Raw genomic sequence first — 14,773 nt, 5'->3', positions numbered from 1 at the left:
GAACCATTTGGCTGTGCTCAGGGACAGACAGAACAGTAAGTTATAATCCAGGGACACTGAGCTGTAGCTACGTTTTCGATCAGTCAAGCAGTAAGACCTTTGAAAAGCTGATCTCTCTCTCTACATGATCTCTCTCTAGAGCACGTGGCCTACATCAGTACAGGTAGAGGCTGCACAGACTATATTTAACAGCTAGATCCTGGCCAGTTTACAGAAGCAAGGCTTTTGTGTGTGCTTACAAATAGACATGCCTGTATCTGTAATAAATATTGCAGCAGAGAAGTAGACAAACTCCACTTCTAAAGGGTAAGCCTCTGTGATAAGTAAGTTTGAAACCTTGCCTTTGCATCTTCTGTGAATTTCCTCAAGGTAGAGTAGTTTGTATAGACCACTCTGTATCTGCTTTGTTGTGGATTTTTCAGTACAGTCTTACAGCAGGAGAAGGAGAGGCTAAAACATGCAGCTGCTTGGAGCTCTTTTCTTCTCCCAGCAACTTCTAGGCCACTCCACGTTTTCTCCAAAAACCTTCATGCCTCACTTTCTGAAGGCAGTGTTTGATGAAATGGCAGACCTCATGATATAAAACGCTTTCAGTTTTCCACCATCCTAGCTGAATCAGGGTTTAAGGTGTCTTTCTTCTGGGGATTTTTTTAGGGGATATATGTATGGATTTCGGCATTTAAGATCGATCCAGCATCTTGGGAATGGGATTGAGGAGCTGACGCAGTGCTGATACGGTGCCTCTATTGCAGTATGATTCATATGTAGCGTATAGATCTACTGATTTATTTAAGCGGAGCCTTATTTTTGGTGGGAAGTCATGTCAGCTGCGTGGCCTGTGGCTAATGCGGTTGTCAGTAGATGTTGACGTGTGACTCTGCATTTCAACATCTTGAAATGGAAACAGCCTGTTGAGGCAGGTAAAATATACGTAGGTAGGGGTTGTTGCAGTTGTATCAGAGCACATCCGTATCACCATGCTTGCTGATCATGCGTACCACCTGGGGTTGCTTCATAGCTAGAATAACACCTTCTTTCTGCAATCCGTTAAGTCTGTGGCAATGCTGCCGGCTTGTCTGACCTAGTTAGAATTCACTTTGTCATGTGAAGAACCAGTTCTGAGAGTTTGTGGCATTTCATGGAATTTGTGTGGCTATGCCTGACGTGGCAAAGTATGATATTGGACCCTTGTGACGTAAAGAAAGGCTCTTGGCCTGTGTTGGTGTCACGCTTCTAGTGCAGAACGTAGGCTCTGGTCTCTTAGGGATGACACAGGGTGTTTGTAACTTCCAGAAACCGGTTCACATCTTTCAAAGCTTCAGATTGCTTTGATCACATGGAAACACATGGAAGCATGAGTGAAGAACAGGACTTACCTAATGGTCTTGTGCATCTCTGGCACGGTGCTGAATGTGGAATGGGCTTTCAGCTCTGAAGAATGGCAGTACTGTAAATCACATCCTGCATATAAAATGACTTCATGCAGTAATGGATTACAAAGTTCAAGTTCTGTGTCTAGAACACAGACAAACATGCTACTGACCTATCATCTTATAGGTAACTGTTCTTGTAGGCTGGACTTGAGCTGCTGCTGTTGCCGCCTTCAGTTGCTTCTACCAACAGTATGTAAACTTGTATGAAGACAGATCTAAAATGCATTAAATGCAAGGTCATTTGTTATCAAAGTGCATGCTTTTGGTCCAGATGGAAACATTTTTGATTTTTAAATTACCATTTTTTTCTTTGCCTTAAGGATCACTCAGGTGCCCTGAAGAATAGTCTTCTCCAAGTGGATCAGAACTGTGTTCGTAACTCTTACGATGTCTTCTCTTTGCTTAGGTAAGATTTTTGAGAATATTTTGCATGACATTTTAACTTATTTGGGTATGTGGAAGGAGCCTTTCCAAATAATTAAATAAAATTCGGGCCTGGAATGTGCCAAGGAGCTATTTAGATAGCGTGGCTTTACTACTAGCGATGAGAAGATGAGCCTTGATGTGTGTTTCTTGGTATCCTCTAGGCTATTGCCAGCGGACACTTGAGCACACTGACCTAGAGCTGGCCCAGGAACTGCCTTACAGATCTTGATATCAGGAAGCTTCTTTGTTAGGGACCCTCTCTGGAAAGCCCTTACTGTGTGTTCCTCAACAACACAAAAACTGATTTAAATAAAATAATGAAAAGAAGCACCTTGTTAAAAGCAGCTTGAATGATGCTATAGTTTATACGATAGCTATACAATAAAGACCGTTTTTTTCTGTTGAACCCCTGAACTGAATTTACATTTTCCATAATCTCTCGTAATCCAGAAGAGAACTGTTTAGTGAGGAAGCAGTTATTCTGGGGTGTATAGTACAGGACAGGTATGGTAACTGCACTCTTGTTTCACCTTAGCTGTCTCTCTGGTGAAAAACATGAAAGGTTGGTATGAATGTAAACACAACATCCTTTTTCAGATCTGTTTTAATTATAGCTGTTCAAGAGTGTTAGCTGTGGGGAAGTGTAACAGGGTTTAAAAACTGTAAGTAGGATGGGTTTGAGCAGTACGTTGTTTATAAGGCATTTAACAGGACAGTTTGCAAACTCCAGTTCTGAAGCAATAACAGTAGGTATGTTAAAAAAGGAAAACTTTTAGAAGCAAATGTGTAATACGTTTTCAGAAGTCGTATTTGATCAGTTGTAGAAATTGTCATTTGGTAGTGCTAACAGTAGGTGTCACTGTTGCCTGCGTGAAGCAGTAGCCCTAATTCTATAGTGAAGAAAGTGGGAGGAAAAGTTGACTCTAGATTGCTTACTCAGAAGTCAGTCTTTTATAAGTTCTCTTAAAATTTAAATGTGCTTTCTCTTGATTCTGTAAAACACTTAGACATTTAGAAGGCAGTCTTTAGCTTGTCTTCTAGTGGAAAACAACCAGGGGGCATGTTAGGAAGTTCTGGTTACACTCAGACACAATCCATTGGGAGAGAACTTTTATACTACCTAACGTTACATTTTTGTTAAGAGGAAAGAAGAAAATGTATGCTGGTCAGCCTGATTGTTTTGTTCACGAATATTTTCCCTGTTTCCTTTACATGTCTTTGTAGTGTGAAGCACAAATGAAAAAACATTCACTGTTATGCCAGCTGGTCATGAACTTGACCAACTGGAGCCCTGTGAAATCTGAACTTCTCTGAAAGTGTTTGTCATAAAGCTGACAGGACATGAAGATGTCAGCTCTGCTAAAGCTTCCCTTGCTGGGTGCTCATCAGTGCTGTTCTGAAACCTGATTACCGGAGCTGTGTGCTTTGATCAGGCCTGGGGAAGTGAGAGTCCAGGTGCACTCCTGCAGTTTCTAGGTGTGCTGTTGGGTGTAGCTCCTGTTTAGCTCTGCCTCTGAACTAAGAGGAACTTCTTTATTTTGTCTTGTCCTAAAAGGAACGTTTTTCCAGTCCTCAACACCAGGCCTGATATTTATATTTCAGTGGATTCTATGTGTCTTATCAAGGAGTATATACTGCATTGTCTAGTCCAGCAAAAGTTGGAATGTCTAACTTCTGGCCTTCCATAGGTGCTATTTTTCTGCCTCTTTCCTTCCTAGCTGGGAAAGTTCTTTGGGAATGGAAGAGAGATCCTCCTTGTAGTCCTGAATTCCCTTCTCATCTGTCACATTAACTCAGCTTTTTTTTTTTACAGGTACACTTTCTCTACCCTTGCTTACCCTCGATACCTATTTCAGAAGCCTGGTGATAGCATTTACTACTTTCTAATGATCTCTAGTCTCTTCTTGTCAGGTGTGCTTTTTCTCTTACCACGCAGTCCAGTTTGTCACCTCCTCCAGGAGTCCAGACTTGAGTAACTAGCCTGTGAACTCTTTCCAAAGGTAGTTTTTATATGAGCATGTTCCTCTTAGAACCGGAAGAGAGGGACAGGCATAATTTGAGTTGTGAGTCATTGGACAGGACGTGCACTTTGGGAGGAAATGAATTGCTGTCTGCCTGCTTCTGTCCATTGGCTGTAAAGAGAACAGGGATGTGTCTACACTGTAAAGGTTTGCATCTGGTCACATAAATCCCACGTTTTGAAGACTTTCTTGTGATACGGTGTATTTGTAGTAAAAACTCACAAGTTGCACATGCGGTTTCGTAACGTCTTTGTGAGATTGTGAGTGTGAAGAGCAGCTTGTCCTGGTTTTTCTTCTCACAGAAAGAAGCAGGTCCCGGTGCTGGAGGTATCAACATCTGAGTTATTCTGAAGGAACCATGCTGCCAGGTAGCCACTGTGCTCAGCTGTACGACATGAAGACTGCAACCATGTTCTAGTCCAGCCCTTACCTCTTACAGACTGCAAAATGAGGACTTTGTCTCCATCAGCTGTCAAAACTGCTTTTTGGGGAAGAAATTATTTTTTAGTTCTCAATTGAAGTGAATAGCTAAAACTTAGGAAGCTTGTGAACATGCCTTTATGAAAAACATATGCTTGGCTCTGATTACATTGATTAAAAAAAAATCAATTAGGAATGCCAGAGTGCAAACAGTAGAAAAACTTGACTGTTAGATTAAAATGGTGCCTGTGTGCTCTGATGCTTAATTATATGGGTTTACAAGTTAATTAAGCAAGAGGAGAAGTTTAAATACCCAGACAGCTCAGCTTTACATGAGGAAGTTCTCAGCACCCCTGTAGCTCATGAGCTTTCATGTTTTGGGGCAGGGACAAGAACCTCAGGCAACCATAGAGCAGCTAACAAGTTGTTCATGCCATATGGAGATGACGAATGTTCTTCCAGTCGTTCGTTTTAAAAAGGCTAACGAACAAAAATTAACCACCCCAACTGGAAAGCTAAAATTTTGATTTTTTTTTTCCCCCCCCTTGGCCATATTGTCCTATTTCTTAAAAAAGAGGTCACTTAAAGGCTTTCTAAATGTTATGTAGGTGGTGGTAATAGGGTTATACAGAAACACGTTTCACCTTTCACATAACACTCAGGATGGGCCAAATGCATCTGAGGTCATGTTCTGGACATGTCTCCATAATCAAGCGCTTGGCACATTTGCAGTACTAAAGGGAATAGATTTATATTTAGTATTCACTGAGTTTTCTCTCTTTTTTTTCTTTAATTTTTCAAAATAGACCTTCCAGTATTAAGTGGTATTGAGAGGATGGGATGGGATATGCTGGCAAATCACTAAAGAAAAGACATAGTCTTCTATGTTAAAATTTTACTTTAGTTCCTCAATAGAATACAAAACATTACTTTTTCTACATCAGTTTCTTCATGGTATTGTGACACTTAAAGCAGTTGAGCTTCTGGTAGTATTTATGCCTCTAAATATGTGAGTGCATGAAATTCTCTCAAGTTCAGTATGACACAAAAAGTGATGGAAAGACTAGTGAAATGTGTCCCTTCGTGGTTTTCCTTCCTATATTCTTCTCTCCAGACAAAACCTCTTCCTCTCTGAGGGCGCTGAGGCTCTGGCCCAGGCTGCCCAGAGGAGCTGGGGGTGCCCCAGCCCTGGCAGTGCCCAAGGCCAGGCTGGGTGGGGCTGGGGGGCAAGGGGTTAGAATTAGATGATCTTTAAGATCCCTTCCAATCCAAACCATTTGGTGAGTCTCTGGCTTTAACCATTCCTTCAGCAGATGTGATGGCATGTTTTTGCTATTTGGCAAGCTAGTTAGAGCAAATTGGAAACATTTTAGCTGTATTTTTTGCTCAAAATAAAATGAAAAAGGTTGTAGAAATAATAAAAAGAAAAATCTGAAGTTAGTACCACATCAGTGCTGGAGATGCGTGTAAAACAGCAGCTCCGGGCAACTGCTGGAACGTTAATATCACTTAACCTGGCTGATGTTGATTTAAATGAGCCTACTAGGGTGTGAAAGGGCTTCTGCTGCTACTGTGACGTCCATCTGACCTAGAGGATGAAATATTGAAAAGAAGAGTAACTCCAGAGAGCACGTAAGTTGTGCCTTCATTAAACAAAACAGCTTCTCACAGCTCTGCTGATAAGAGAGTAAGTCTGGTTGCAGTGTCCCAGACAGGATTTATCCAAGCAGGGCGTACCACCCAGTGAACAGTTGCCCTGTGCTTCACGTCACAGCACTGATGGCCCAGGTTTGCTGACGTTAAGTGGCCCAAGCTGGCCAGTGACAAGACGTTGCCCTGAGTAGGAGCAGAGCTTGACTTCTGAACTATGAACTAGTTATTACCTTTCTGGTTAGGGGCTCAAAGAAACCTGCATGAACCACATTTTTCTTTGAGTCAAATGCACAGCTATGCAGTATTGAGCACGGTCATGTTGATACATGACAAGTAGAAATAGTTGTTGTTACGAATTGTCTTCCACCTCAGTGTCTTAAATATTCTCATCGTACTTCTCAGGATCTGTCATAGTTCAGGGATTTGCTGGAAGTGACAGGCTTTGTTTCAGGATTTGCTGTTTGAAATGTAACTCAATTTAAAGAAGGTAACTTAAATTAAAGAAGAATGCATGAGTTAGGGCTGAAGGGAATTGAGGAACATGAAGGTAGGCAGTGTTTGTCAGTAGGCTGAAATCTGGGGATGCTTGTAAAATCAACTACCTTAAGAGATCCTGACTAAAATGTCAGGACTCCATATAAAATCAGGTTTTGTTTGGCGCTACCTAGCTTAGGAAGGAAGCTTTTTAACAAACACACTGCTTGGTGTTTAGATTCTTCTGCCTTTAGCAGTGGCCTTAACTAACAGAAGCCTTATGCAAGTTAATCCCTGAATCTAGGAGTAAAGAGACGAAGCGTGCAGCCCATGTAAGCAGTTAGTGTTGAAAAACTCATTAGTAGCTGAGAGGAGTTTCTCAGAAACCACAGAGTCCGTGGAATTGCACATGCTAAACATGGTAATTGACTCTGGGCAGCTATTTTTAGCTGGAAACTATGCTAAGCTTGAGGCTGTTTTTCATAAGCTCTGTGAGTGGGGAAGGAATGATGGAGTGAGGGAGACCTTCCTGTGCTGGAAGTGCTTGGTGCTAAGGTGTGTCACGGGGGCATTGGCTTCTTTCCAGCCAAGGAGATGCACGGGGCAAGTCGTGAGCAATGCAGAAGCGTCCTGTCCTGACAGCCAGCTGCTCAACCAGACTTTGCAGTTGTATAGGTGCTGTAAGCAGCAATTCTGAACTTCTGGTGAGGTGAAAATGAAGAAAAACGGGAAGAAAACAGCTCCCAGCTTCTCTGACTCCACTCTGACAGTGGAGCTGTGCAGCAGGTAGGTTTCCATCTCTAGCCTCTGCCGTTCTGCCTGGGCAGAAGTAACGAGCAGCTCTTTGCTTAGGATACTGATAGATGCAGAGTAAGGAGAGGTAAGGAAGACTTTCTGCATTTTAAATGCATTGAGAATTAAGTCTCTTGTTTCAAGCTTTTTCCTTCTCTGTCTTAGAGAAGGATCCCAAGTCATAGCCCTCGCCAAAACCTTTCTAAATGTTGTGCTTATGGGTGTCGTGTGGTAGGAGCAGTGCCACATCTAGGAGGGCGGCACATCAGCAGCTTGATGCTTGTACAGAAAAGCTAGAACAAGACACTGGGAGTCTCTCAGTAACCAAATTGCTGGCTCACGCTGCAGGCTTGCAGACTGTCATGTTGCTGCTGCCATCACCCCTTCCCAGCAGATGTGGAAATACTCTTCCAAGTGTGGTGTGGGTTGTGGGGTTCCTCTTAGCCTGACTGGTGCTCTTAAATCAATAGGTTCATCCCCTAAAACATGCCTTTACTAGTGATAAGTGCAGTGGTTTTTCTGCGATGGCCAGACTTGATGTTTCTAACTGGGAAAGCTCTCCACCTGGAAGACTTGGCTGTCCATACTGTGTAGGCAGCCAAGACCAGGCAGGCATCCCCTTGGCTTTGGACGTGAAAACCCAGGTGGCTTAAGGCCAGCCTAAATAAATAGGAACTGTAATCGGACCTCTCGAGTGCCTCTGTGTACTTTAATAAGCAGTACTGAAGTGGATGAACAGTGCAACGAGTGTGATCTCTTCTGGCTTAAAAATCACGTGGGTTGGAGTCGCGGGGTGGCATCTTCCTGGGAAGTAGTGATGGAGAAGGAGAGAGGGAGCTGAATTTTTGAGAGGCTCCTTGGGGATTTTGATCTGTAGAAGCAGACTTTCAGAGAAATCAGTTCCCAGGCATTTTACTGGTGCGGTGCTAAGCTATCTGGACACTGAGGCTAGTCAGTCATCAGAAGAGCCAATTTACAAGCCTGACTTTTGCCAAAATTTGTAGGAGAGAACAGCGTGGGTCACAGCAAGTTGAAACAGTCCATGAAGCACAAGAGATTTGAACGTAAATGGAGAGTTGGGAGCCTTCCTCTGCTGTTGGTCTTATCTTCAGTTTTCCTAATGCGCCATGCGGAATAAAACACCCCTACAGTAGCAGATCTTCAGTGTGAGTGGGATAGGGATGTTGCTAGCTTCTGATCAAATTCAGTCTGAGAGCACTGTTTTGGAGAGAAATTACACAGAGCCGTGCAGAACTTAAGAAATAGCTTTCTTCTTTTTTGATGGCATGTAAAAGATGGTATCAGTGAAGTGAATCAGTTCAAGTAAATCAGAAGTCATAACCCAGTCCTCATCTCTGTTACAGCTTTACTAGAGTTGCTGAAAAACAGAGCATGTCACACCTAAATAACTTTCTGAAAGTGTCTAAGAAGGAGGATTTTGTGAACAGTTGCACTGGGAACTCTTCCTTAGTTGAGTTACAACTTTGTTCTGAGTATGGCTGTAAGAGTGGTAAGCCAAGTTCTTTATTTGTCACCCTGGGCAAAAATTGCAATGAATGCGTGTCTCAATACATAACCGCCTCGAGGGAGGTCTTTACTACACTTTGAGAACAAGTAAATGGATTAAAAATGCTCACTTTGATAACCAAAAACCCAGTGGGTAGGAGCAATGCACTCGTGACGGAGAAGTGGCAGATGCTCCTGTAAGAGTTAGGACCATCCTTCTGCCCTTTGGTGGTAGATCTCTTCTACTTCAGCCCCAGAGTACTGTACTTCTTGAAATTAAACTTTGATTTATCAGAGTTTGGGGATGGCTTCCAGAAGAAGCACAGCAATATACAGCTTGAAGAAAGGAGTCACCTGAACATTGACTGGGGTTTCTCCTTCCCCCTCCAGTGGGTAAGGCTTGCGCTCAGCTGTTGCAAACACCTTATCAGGCTTGTGGACTGCATCTGGAAGAACACAATTAACTTGACAGCAGCTGTTTCCCTTTTTGGGTGGAGCCTGTAATCTATTAAACCTAAATTAATGCATCTTTTTCATTTGTGCAGTGAACTGTAGTCTTAGGCTTGCTTACTGCCTTGGAGCTAGAGTTGAAACTTATATTAAGATTTGTTGGCAAGTTACATGTCAGCAAAAGCCAGCAGGATTCTACCAGCATCACTGTCCTTCTGGTAGGAATCCTCTTTATGTATTTATGCCCTTAGAAAATCTGTATTTGCATGTGATTTACCTTTCTGCCATGTGCAGCATCTTGAATGTGATCCTGTCTGTTGCCCTGGCAGTGAGGTTTCTGTAAACACAAACCAATAAGCATGAGTATAAAGGAAAAAAAAAAAACTTTCTACATTATTTGTCACAATTACATTTGTTCTTTGAATAAAAAGAACAAGTTGGAAATCCATCCCAGTGGTGGAGTCATATCCGTGAATTGGAATAAGAGGACTGGAGACATCTCAGGCTTTGTGACTTCATTTCTGGAGGTTCATGCTTTGCTTCAACACTTTCACCTTTTCTGCTCATACCCCATGTGTATCGAGGCTGATCTGTATGCTAGCTAGCTCCTTCAAATGTTCCTCTGCTGGAGGCCAGGACCTCCCCTGCTGCCAGTCCGATGGATGTAGCTTTTTTGTCGTCTTCTCCATTTGCAGATAGCTCAAAGCATCCACTATTGTAGTGTCCATATGGATTCGATTATTCAGAAAGTTCGTCCTACCTATGTAAGTCAATTCATAGCTGTTTGAAAGGGCGATGGAAAGTATCTGTGCTTCAAAAGCTTGGTCTTCTGTGAGTTCCTTCCTGCACTGACTGATGTAGAGGTTTAATGCCATCAGTGAGTGAGTCAGACTTGCATTTTATTCTCTGTTTACTCCCTACTGTCTTCTCTCATCCTCCATCTGCTTTTGACAAAAATGAATAGGTTTCTGAGGGAAGTGGGGAAAGGGAGTATATGAAATAAATCAGGAAAATTTTCCTTGTGGGAAAGTAGATGTAGCAAATGATGGTTTAAGGGGCTATGTAAAAAAATCTATGCTATACATGCTATAGCTGGCTGGCATTCCCTATAATATAATTTCTGGACTGATATAAGAAGTTAACTTTCCATTTTTTGTATTTATTAGGAAAGTCCTGGCTTTTTTTAATGATAGGATTGGGTATTGTACTTCCAGGATCCTGCATCTTGCTCGTCGCCAGAAGTGTTCTGCTCCGTTTTCGAAATCCCTGGTAATAATTCTCAGTTTAAATTTAGGCTCATTGTGAACCAAGGTTGTTCTGGCAAATGGGACTACAGGCATTTATTTCTTCTTGTGAGAAGTAGTCGTAGTATGTGACTGCTGTAATTAATTGAGGTATTTATGGCTTAAAGTTTTGTACACGAGAAACCCAGATGTCTGATGGAAGCAAAGAGATACTTGGAGTGTATGATAGAACTACGAAGCAGGGTATCAAATGTCTAATAAAGCTGAGACTTTTTGATTAATGTGAATATAAACTTATGTTAGCTTAATAAGCACAACTATCACAGGACTCCAGCTTTTGTTTTTTCAAGATTGTAGCCAGGAATGAACTTGCTATGTAAAGCAGTAAATCAGCAGAACAATTCACGACCGAGAGGAATACCTTGCTTACAGGAGGATACAGCAGTGTCCTAAAGGGAAGCGGTTCAACTGAAGCTTCAAACATTGTCTTGAGCTTGTTGCAAGCTGAAAGAGAGCAAACGTGGTGTTAGAGCATGTTCCTGAGCTGTAAAATCATGTCAGACCCCTTCCTTGGGAAGTTGGGAAAACCACTTTATTGTGCAAACAAGACAAGGGTGTTATTGCAAAGAAGTCATGTAACAGTGAAGAAGTCCTAAACTTGGCAACTTGCTTTTTCCAAGTCAGTACCCAAGTAGAATCGACTGCCAGACCAATAAATCCAACCCTAAAGATGTCCAAAGATATGAAATTACTCAGCTTTTTCTTGGCAGGGCGTTGTATGCTAAAAACGTTTCAAATCTTACAGACAAGGTAAAGAGTAGCTTTTTGGGGGGAAGAGGAAACACTTATTTTGGACTTGAAAAGCATTGAAGAAATACCCCAGTTAGCCCATATTTCATCAACTGGGGAACTAGGAAGCGATGAGGGTAGATGTTGAATTTTTGCCTGCAGGTTCTTGTTAGATCAATTAGGGATGCAGAATTTGCTGGTCTTAGATTACAGTACATGGCTGATGTTTTGGTATCCATCCCCCCGCCTCTTAAACTCCCAAAGGAAGGGAACGTTTTTGCTTTTGTCATAGTCTCCCTCATCTCAGAAAGATGTGATATGGGAATAGAAGCAGAATGACAGCTTCACCACTGAACTAGATTAGGGTGGCCTCCCCCTGCAAGGAATTTTAACGTTTGCTTTGATTTCAGAGCTTCCCCAGGCAGCAGCGTGGGACTCACCTGAGCTTGGACAACTACGCAGCAGCTTTCGGGGCCCCAAGCTACAGCAGTAAATCTGCCACGGTTATGTCCCTCTGACTCTGCTGCTGGCTGACCATGGCCGTGAGCTGCTGCAGGGACACCAGAGCAGCCTGCAGGCGCAGAATGACGACACTGTTGGCTAAGCTCTCTTTAGAAAGACCTGCATTTCTGCTGTAACCGGCTTGGCTTTCCTGACCACTGAAGGAAATTTGATAGCAGGCCAGCAGTGGCCTCTCGAAGCTCAGAATTAGCTCTTAAAGTGCTGTGTAAGTGCTAATTTTAATAACAATAATACTAAAACTCCCTCTTAAACGATGTAGGAAGAATCCTGCCTTGGCTGATAGCACGCAGGTTATGCCATCGGTTGGCTCGGAGCTGTCGATTACTAAACCCGGGCGGATTGCACTCAAGGCACAGACTGTGCTAACTTCAGCCCGTAGCTTTGGACGTGCGCTCAGGCTAGAAATGGAAACAATATGTGGACAATTAGTGTTGAAACTTCTCTCTGCTAATTATATCTAACTTCTAATCCAGATTTATGGCCTAAACTTGGTGATCTCTGTTCATTGGTGCAGGCATAATTTATTCCTCCAAAGCCTATTGTGCCTGTGAAGATGACAGACAAATTTTCCAGTTGATGTTCTTCAGGCTTAGCTTGTGATCCTGCAGTCGGATGACCGCAGATTTCCATGTGGGCTGCTTTTTTTTCGGCTGGAGAAAGAAGATTTCTGACTGTTCTTGCTTTTGTGACATGAAGTCCCTGAAATTTGCATCTTGGAAGGCTGAACTTCAGATGTGGCTGTGACCTTTCTGTTACCGTTTTAAAGTTCTCGGGACAGCAGTTCGCATACAGAGGCTGCAGGAACGAAAACTTGCTGATACTGGTTGACTCAGTGTAAATGGCTCTATTTGGCATCAAGGCAGCCGAGTTTAACTGTAGGACACTTTTAATCTTGCAAGGAACGTCAGGATGTTATTTGGCTTAAAAAGAGAACCATTTAATAATAATAATAAAAAAAACATTTATTAAAAACAGGCTTGATTGCTGAATTAGTCTGTACAGCAGTCTCAAGGTTGGGAATATACTTTTAGGTAGGGATTATTAAAAAATAAAGAAGCATCCTACGGTATGCACTGGTGTGAGAGTCATCCCAGATATCTATGTGTTCCTTGTACTTGGGTGTTACAAAACTGTAGGTTGTTAGCTGAGCATTGATCAAAGAAAGTGATACGGAAGGTGACCCTCTAACAACTTATTTAGTTTCATAAATACTCTTTCAACGAGCAGAAGGCTTCTCAGCAGTGGGATTTTGCTACCTAAGTGGAGTGATGTTGAGACTACCATGGTGCTTTCTTGATTGCCTAGCAGACTTGATGAGAATGCTCTTCCAGTGTAAAATTGGATGAAGGAAAGGGAAAGGTACGTTTCACTCGGTTATTGCTCTTTCCATATACATCTTACCTTTAGGTAAGAATTCCTAATGTCTGGAAAGAAAACATTCCAGACCTTTGCAAAAGGGCAGTCTGGAAACTGTTGGAGTAGGAAACCTAAGCCCTGCTGTGTGACGTGGCAGCAGAGCCCTGGGTGACGTTTGGGATGAGCAGCAAGCCTTGGTTTTAACCTGTGTAAGCACGTGTTGTGTAGCCAACAGCCTCAAGATGCTTTGGTGCAGCTGCAGGAGGTCCCAGGGCTCTATTCATGATGTGGGACTGAGCCTTTAGGTTAGCCAGTGCTGTTGGCCTCAGCAGTCTCTCTTATTTTTATTAATATGTATTTTTAAGCCCCCAGCCCTGTAGCAGTCAGCAGAGCCATGCTGCTTTGTATGTGATTTAGGTGGGGAACAGCTACCCCCAAACGATCGTAAGAGCCTATCTTCAGAACAGTCTGAGAATCCTAGAAGCATTAGGGTTAGAAGATACCTCCAAGATCATCTGGTCCAACCATCCCCCTACCACCAATGTCACCCACCAAACCATGTCCCCAAGCACCACGTCCAATCTTTCCTTGAACACCCCCAGGGACGGGGACTCCACCACCTCCCTGGGCAACCCGTCCCAGTGCCTGACCGCTCTTGCTGAGAAGAAATGTCTCCTCATTTCCAACCCTTTATTATAATAAGAAACTAAAATCTACTTCAGAGGGTGGTGTTCAGGAAAAGCAATGGCGTGAAGGAACTAAAGGTAGCTCTGGATTTAATGTATTCACCATGAATATTCTTGCATAACATGCAAGAGTCCGAATTGGTAATGACCTTGTTTAATATCACTAGCACTAATTCTTCCCTGTTGTCCATGTATTATCTCCTCTCCGTGTACTGGTTTGCTGGGCTAGCTGGTTTTGATGACGTCTTCCTGCTGGTTAAACTAATCCCTAATGTCTGCTGTTGCCTAAAGGTAGGGTGATGAAGGGAGGCAGTATGAGAGGGGCAATACTTTGGGGTTACTCACACTTGAAGCATGTAGGCTGGCTATCTCGACCTAACTGCGTACAGACCATTAAAAACCGCTCGCCAAAAACTTTAAATAGCAATGCCTCGATTGCTCATAAATCTGGAAGGTATTAGAAAATGTATAAGGAAGGAGCTGAGCAGCCTCTTCTATATACTGCAGCGCCTTGGTCCTTGGCTCACAGAAAACGTGCAGCCTTCCTTTCCTTCCTTTTAGTAAAAATTAAGTGTTCCTATAAGGCAGAGTTTAATTTTGGCTAAGCAGAGGTGGTCATTAAAGCTTGTATTGGAACAGGCTTGGTCCGTTGGCTGTGTTTGCCCGGCCAAATGTTAACTTCGTGCCGTGGGATTCTCTGACTGCTTTTTTGCTGTTCGGACCGGGCCTTAGCAGAGTTAAATTCTTATTCCAGCACCAGGGCTGCCTGAATAACGGTCTAAGAAATGGAGAAGAAATTAATTGTAAAGCTGTGAATAGGAAAAGTGGACCTCGTGCTTTCGACTTGGGTACCTCTGTGTTATCTCAGGGATGTTTGCGCTTTATTTTAAAGTTGGCCCATGTTAATGATGCTCACGGTAACTGCCGTGTACCCATGTCTTCACTCTATGCATTGTGTTACAGCTTAAATATTACACGAGAACCCTATAATTATTGCTTTG

At 42.8% G+C, this 14,773-nt stretch overlaps 1 protein-coding gene across 3 annotated transcripts in view; it reads left to right on the top strand.

Moving 5' to 3' along the window:
* Positions 1 to 14,773, top strand: part of UVRAG (UV radiation resistance associated) — a 94,761-nt gene that overhangs the window by 26,637 nt on the left and 53,351 nt on the right. For all 3 annotated transcript variants that reach the window (XM_040544621.1, XM_040544622.1, XM_040544623.1), the window contains exon 6: positions 1,754 to 1,839. In XM_040544621.1, coding sequence (XP_040400555.1) covers positions 1,754 to 1,839 — 86 coding nt within the window. The remainder of the gene's footprint in view (positions 1 to 1,753; positions 1,840 to 14,773) is intronic.

This window comes from Cygnus olor, chromosome 1, assembly GCF_009769625.2.
Source record: "Cygnus olor isolate bCygOlo1 chromosome 1, bCygOlo1.pri.v2, whole genome shotgun sequence".
NCBI lineage: Eukaryota > Metazoa > Chordata > Aves > Anseriformes > Anatidae > Cygnus > Cygnus olor.
This window is presented reverse-complemented; position numbering and strand designations above follow the sequence as displayed.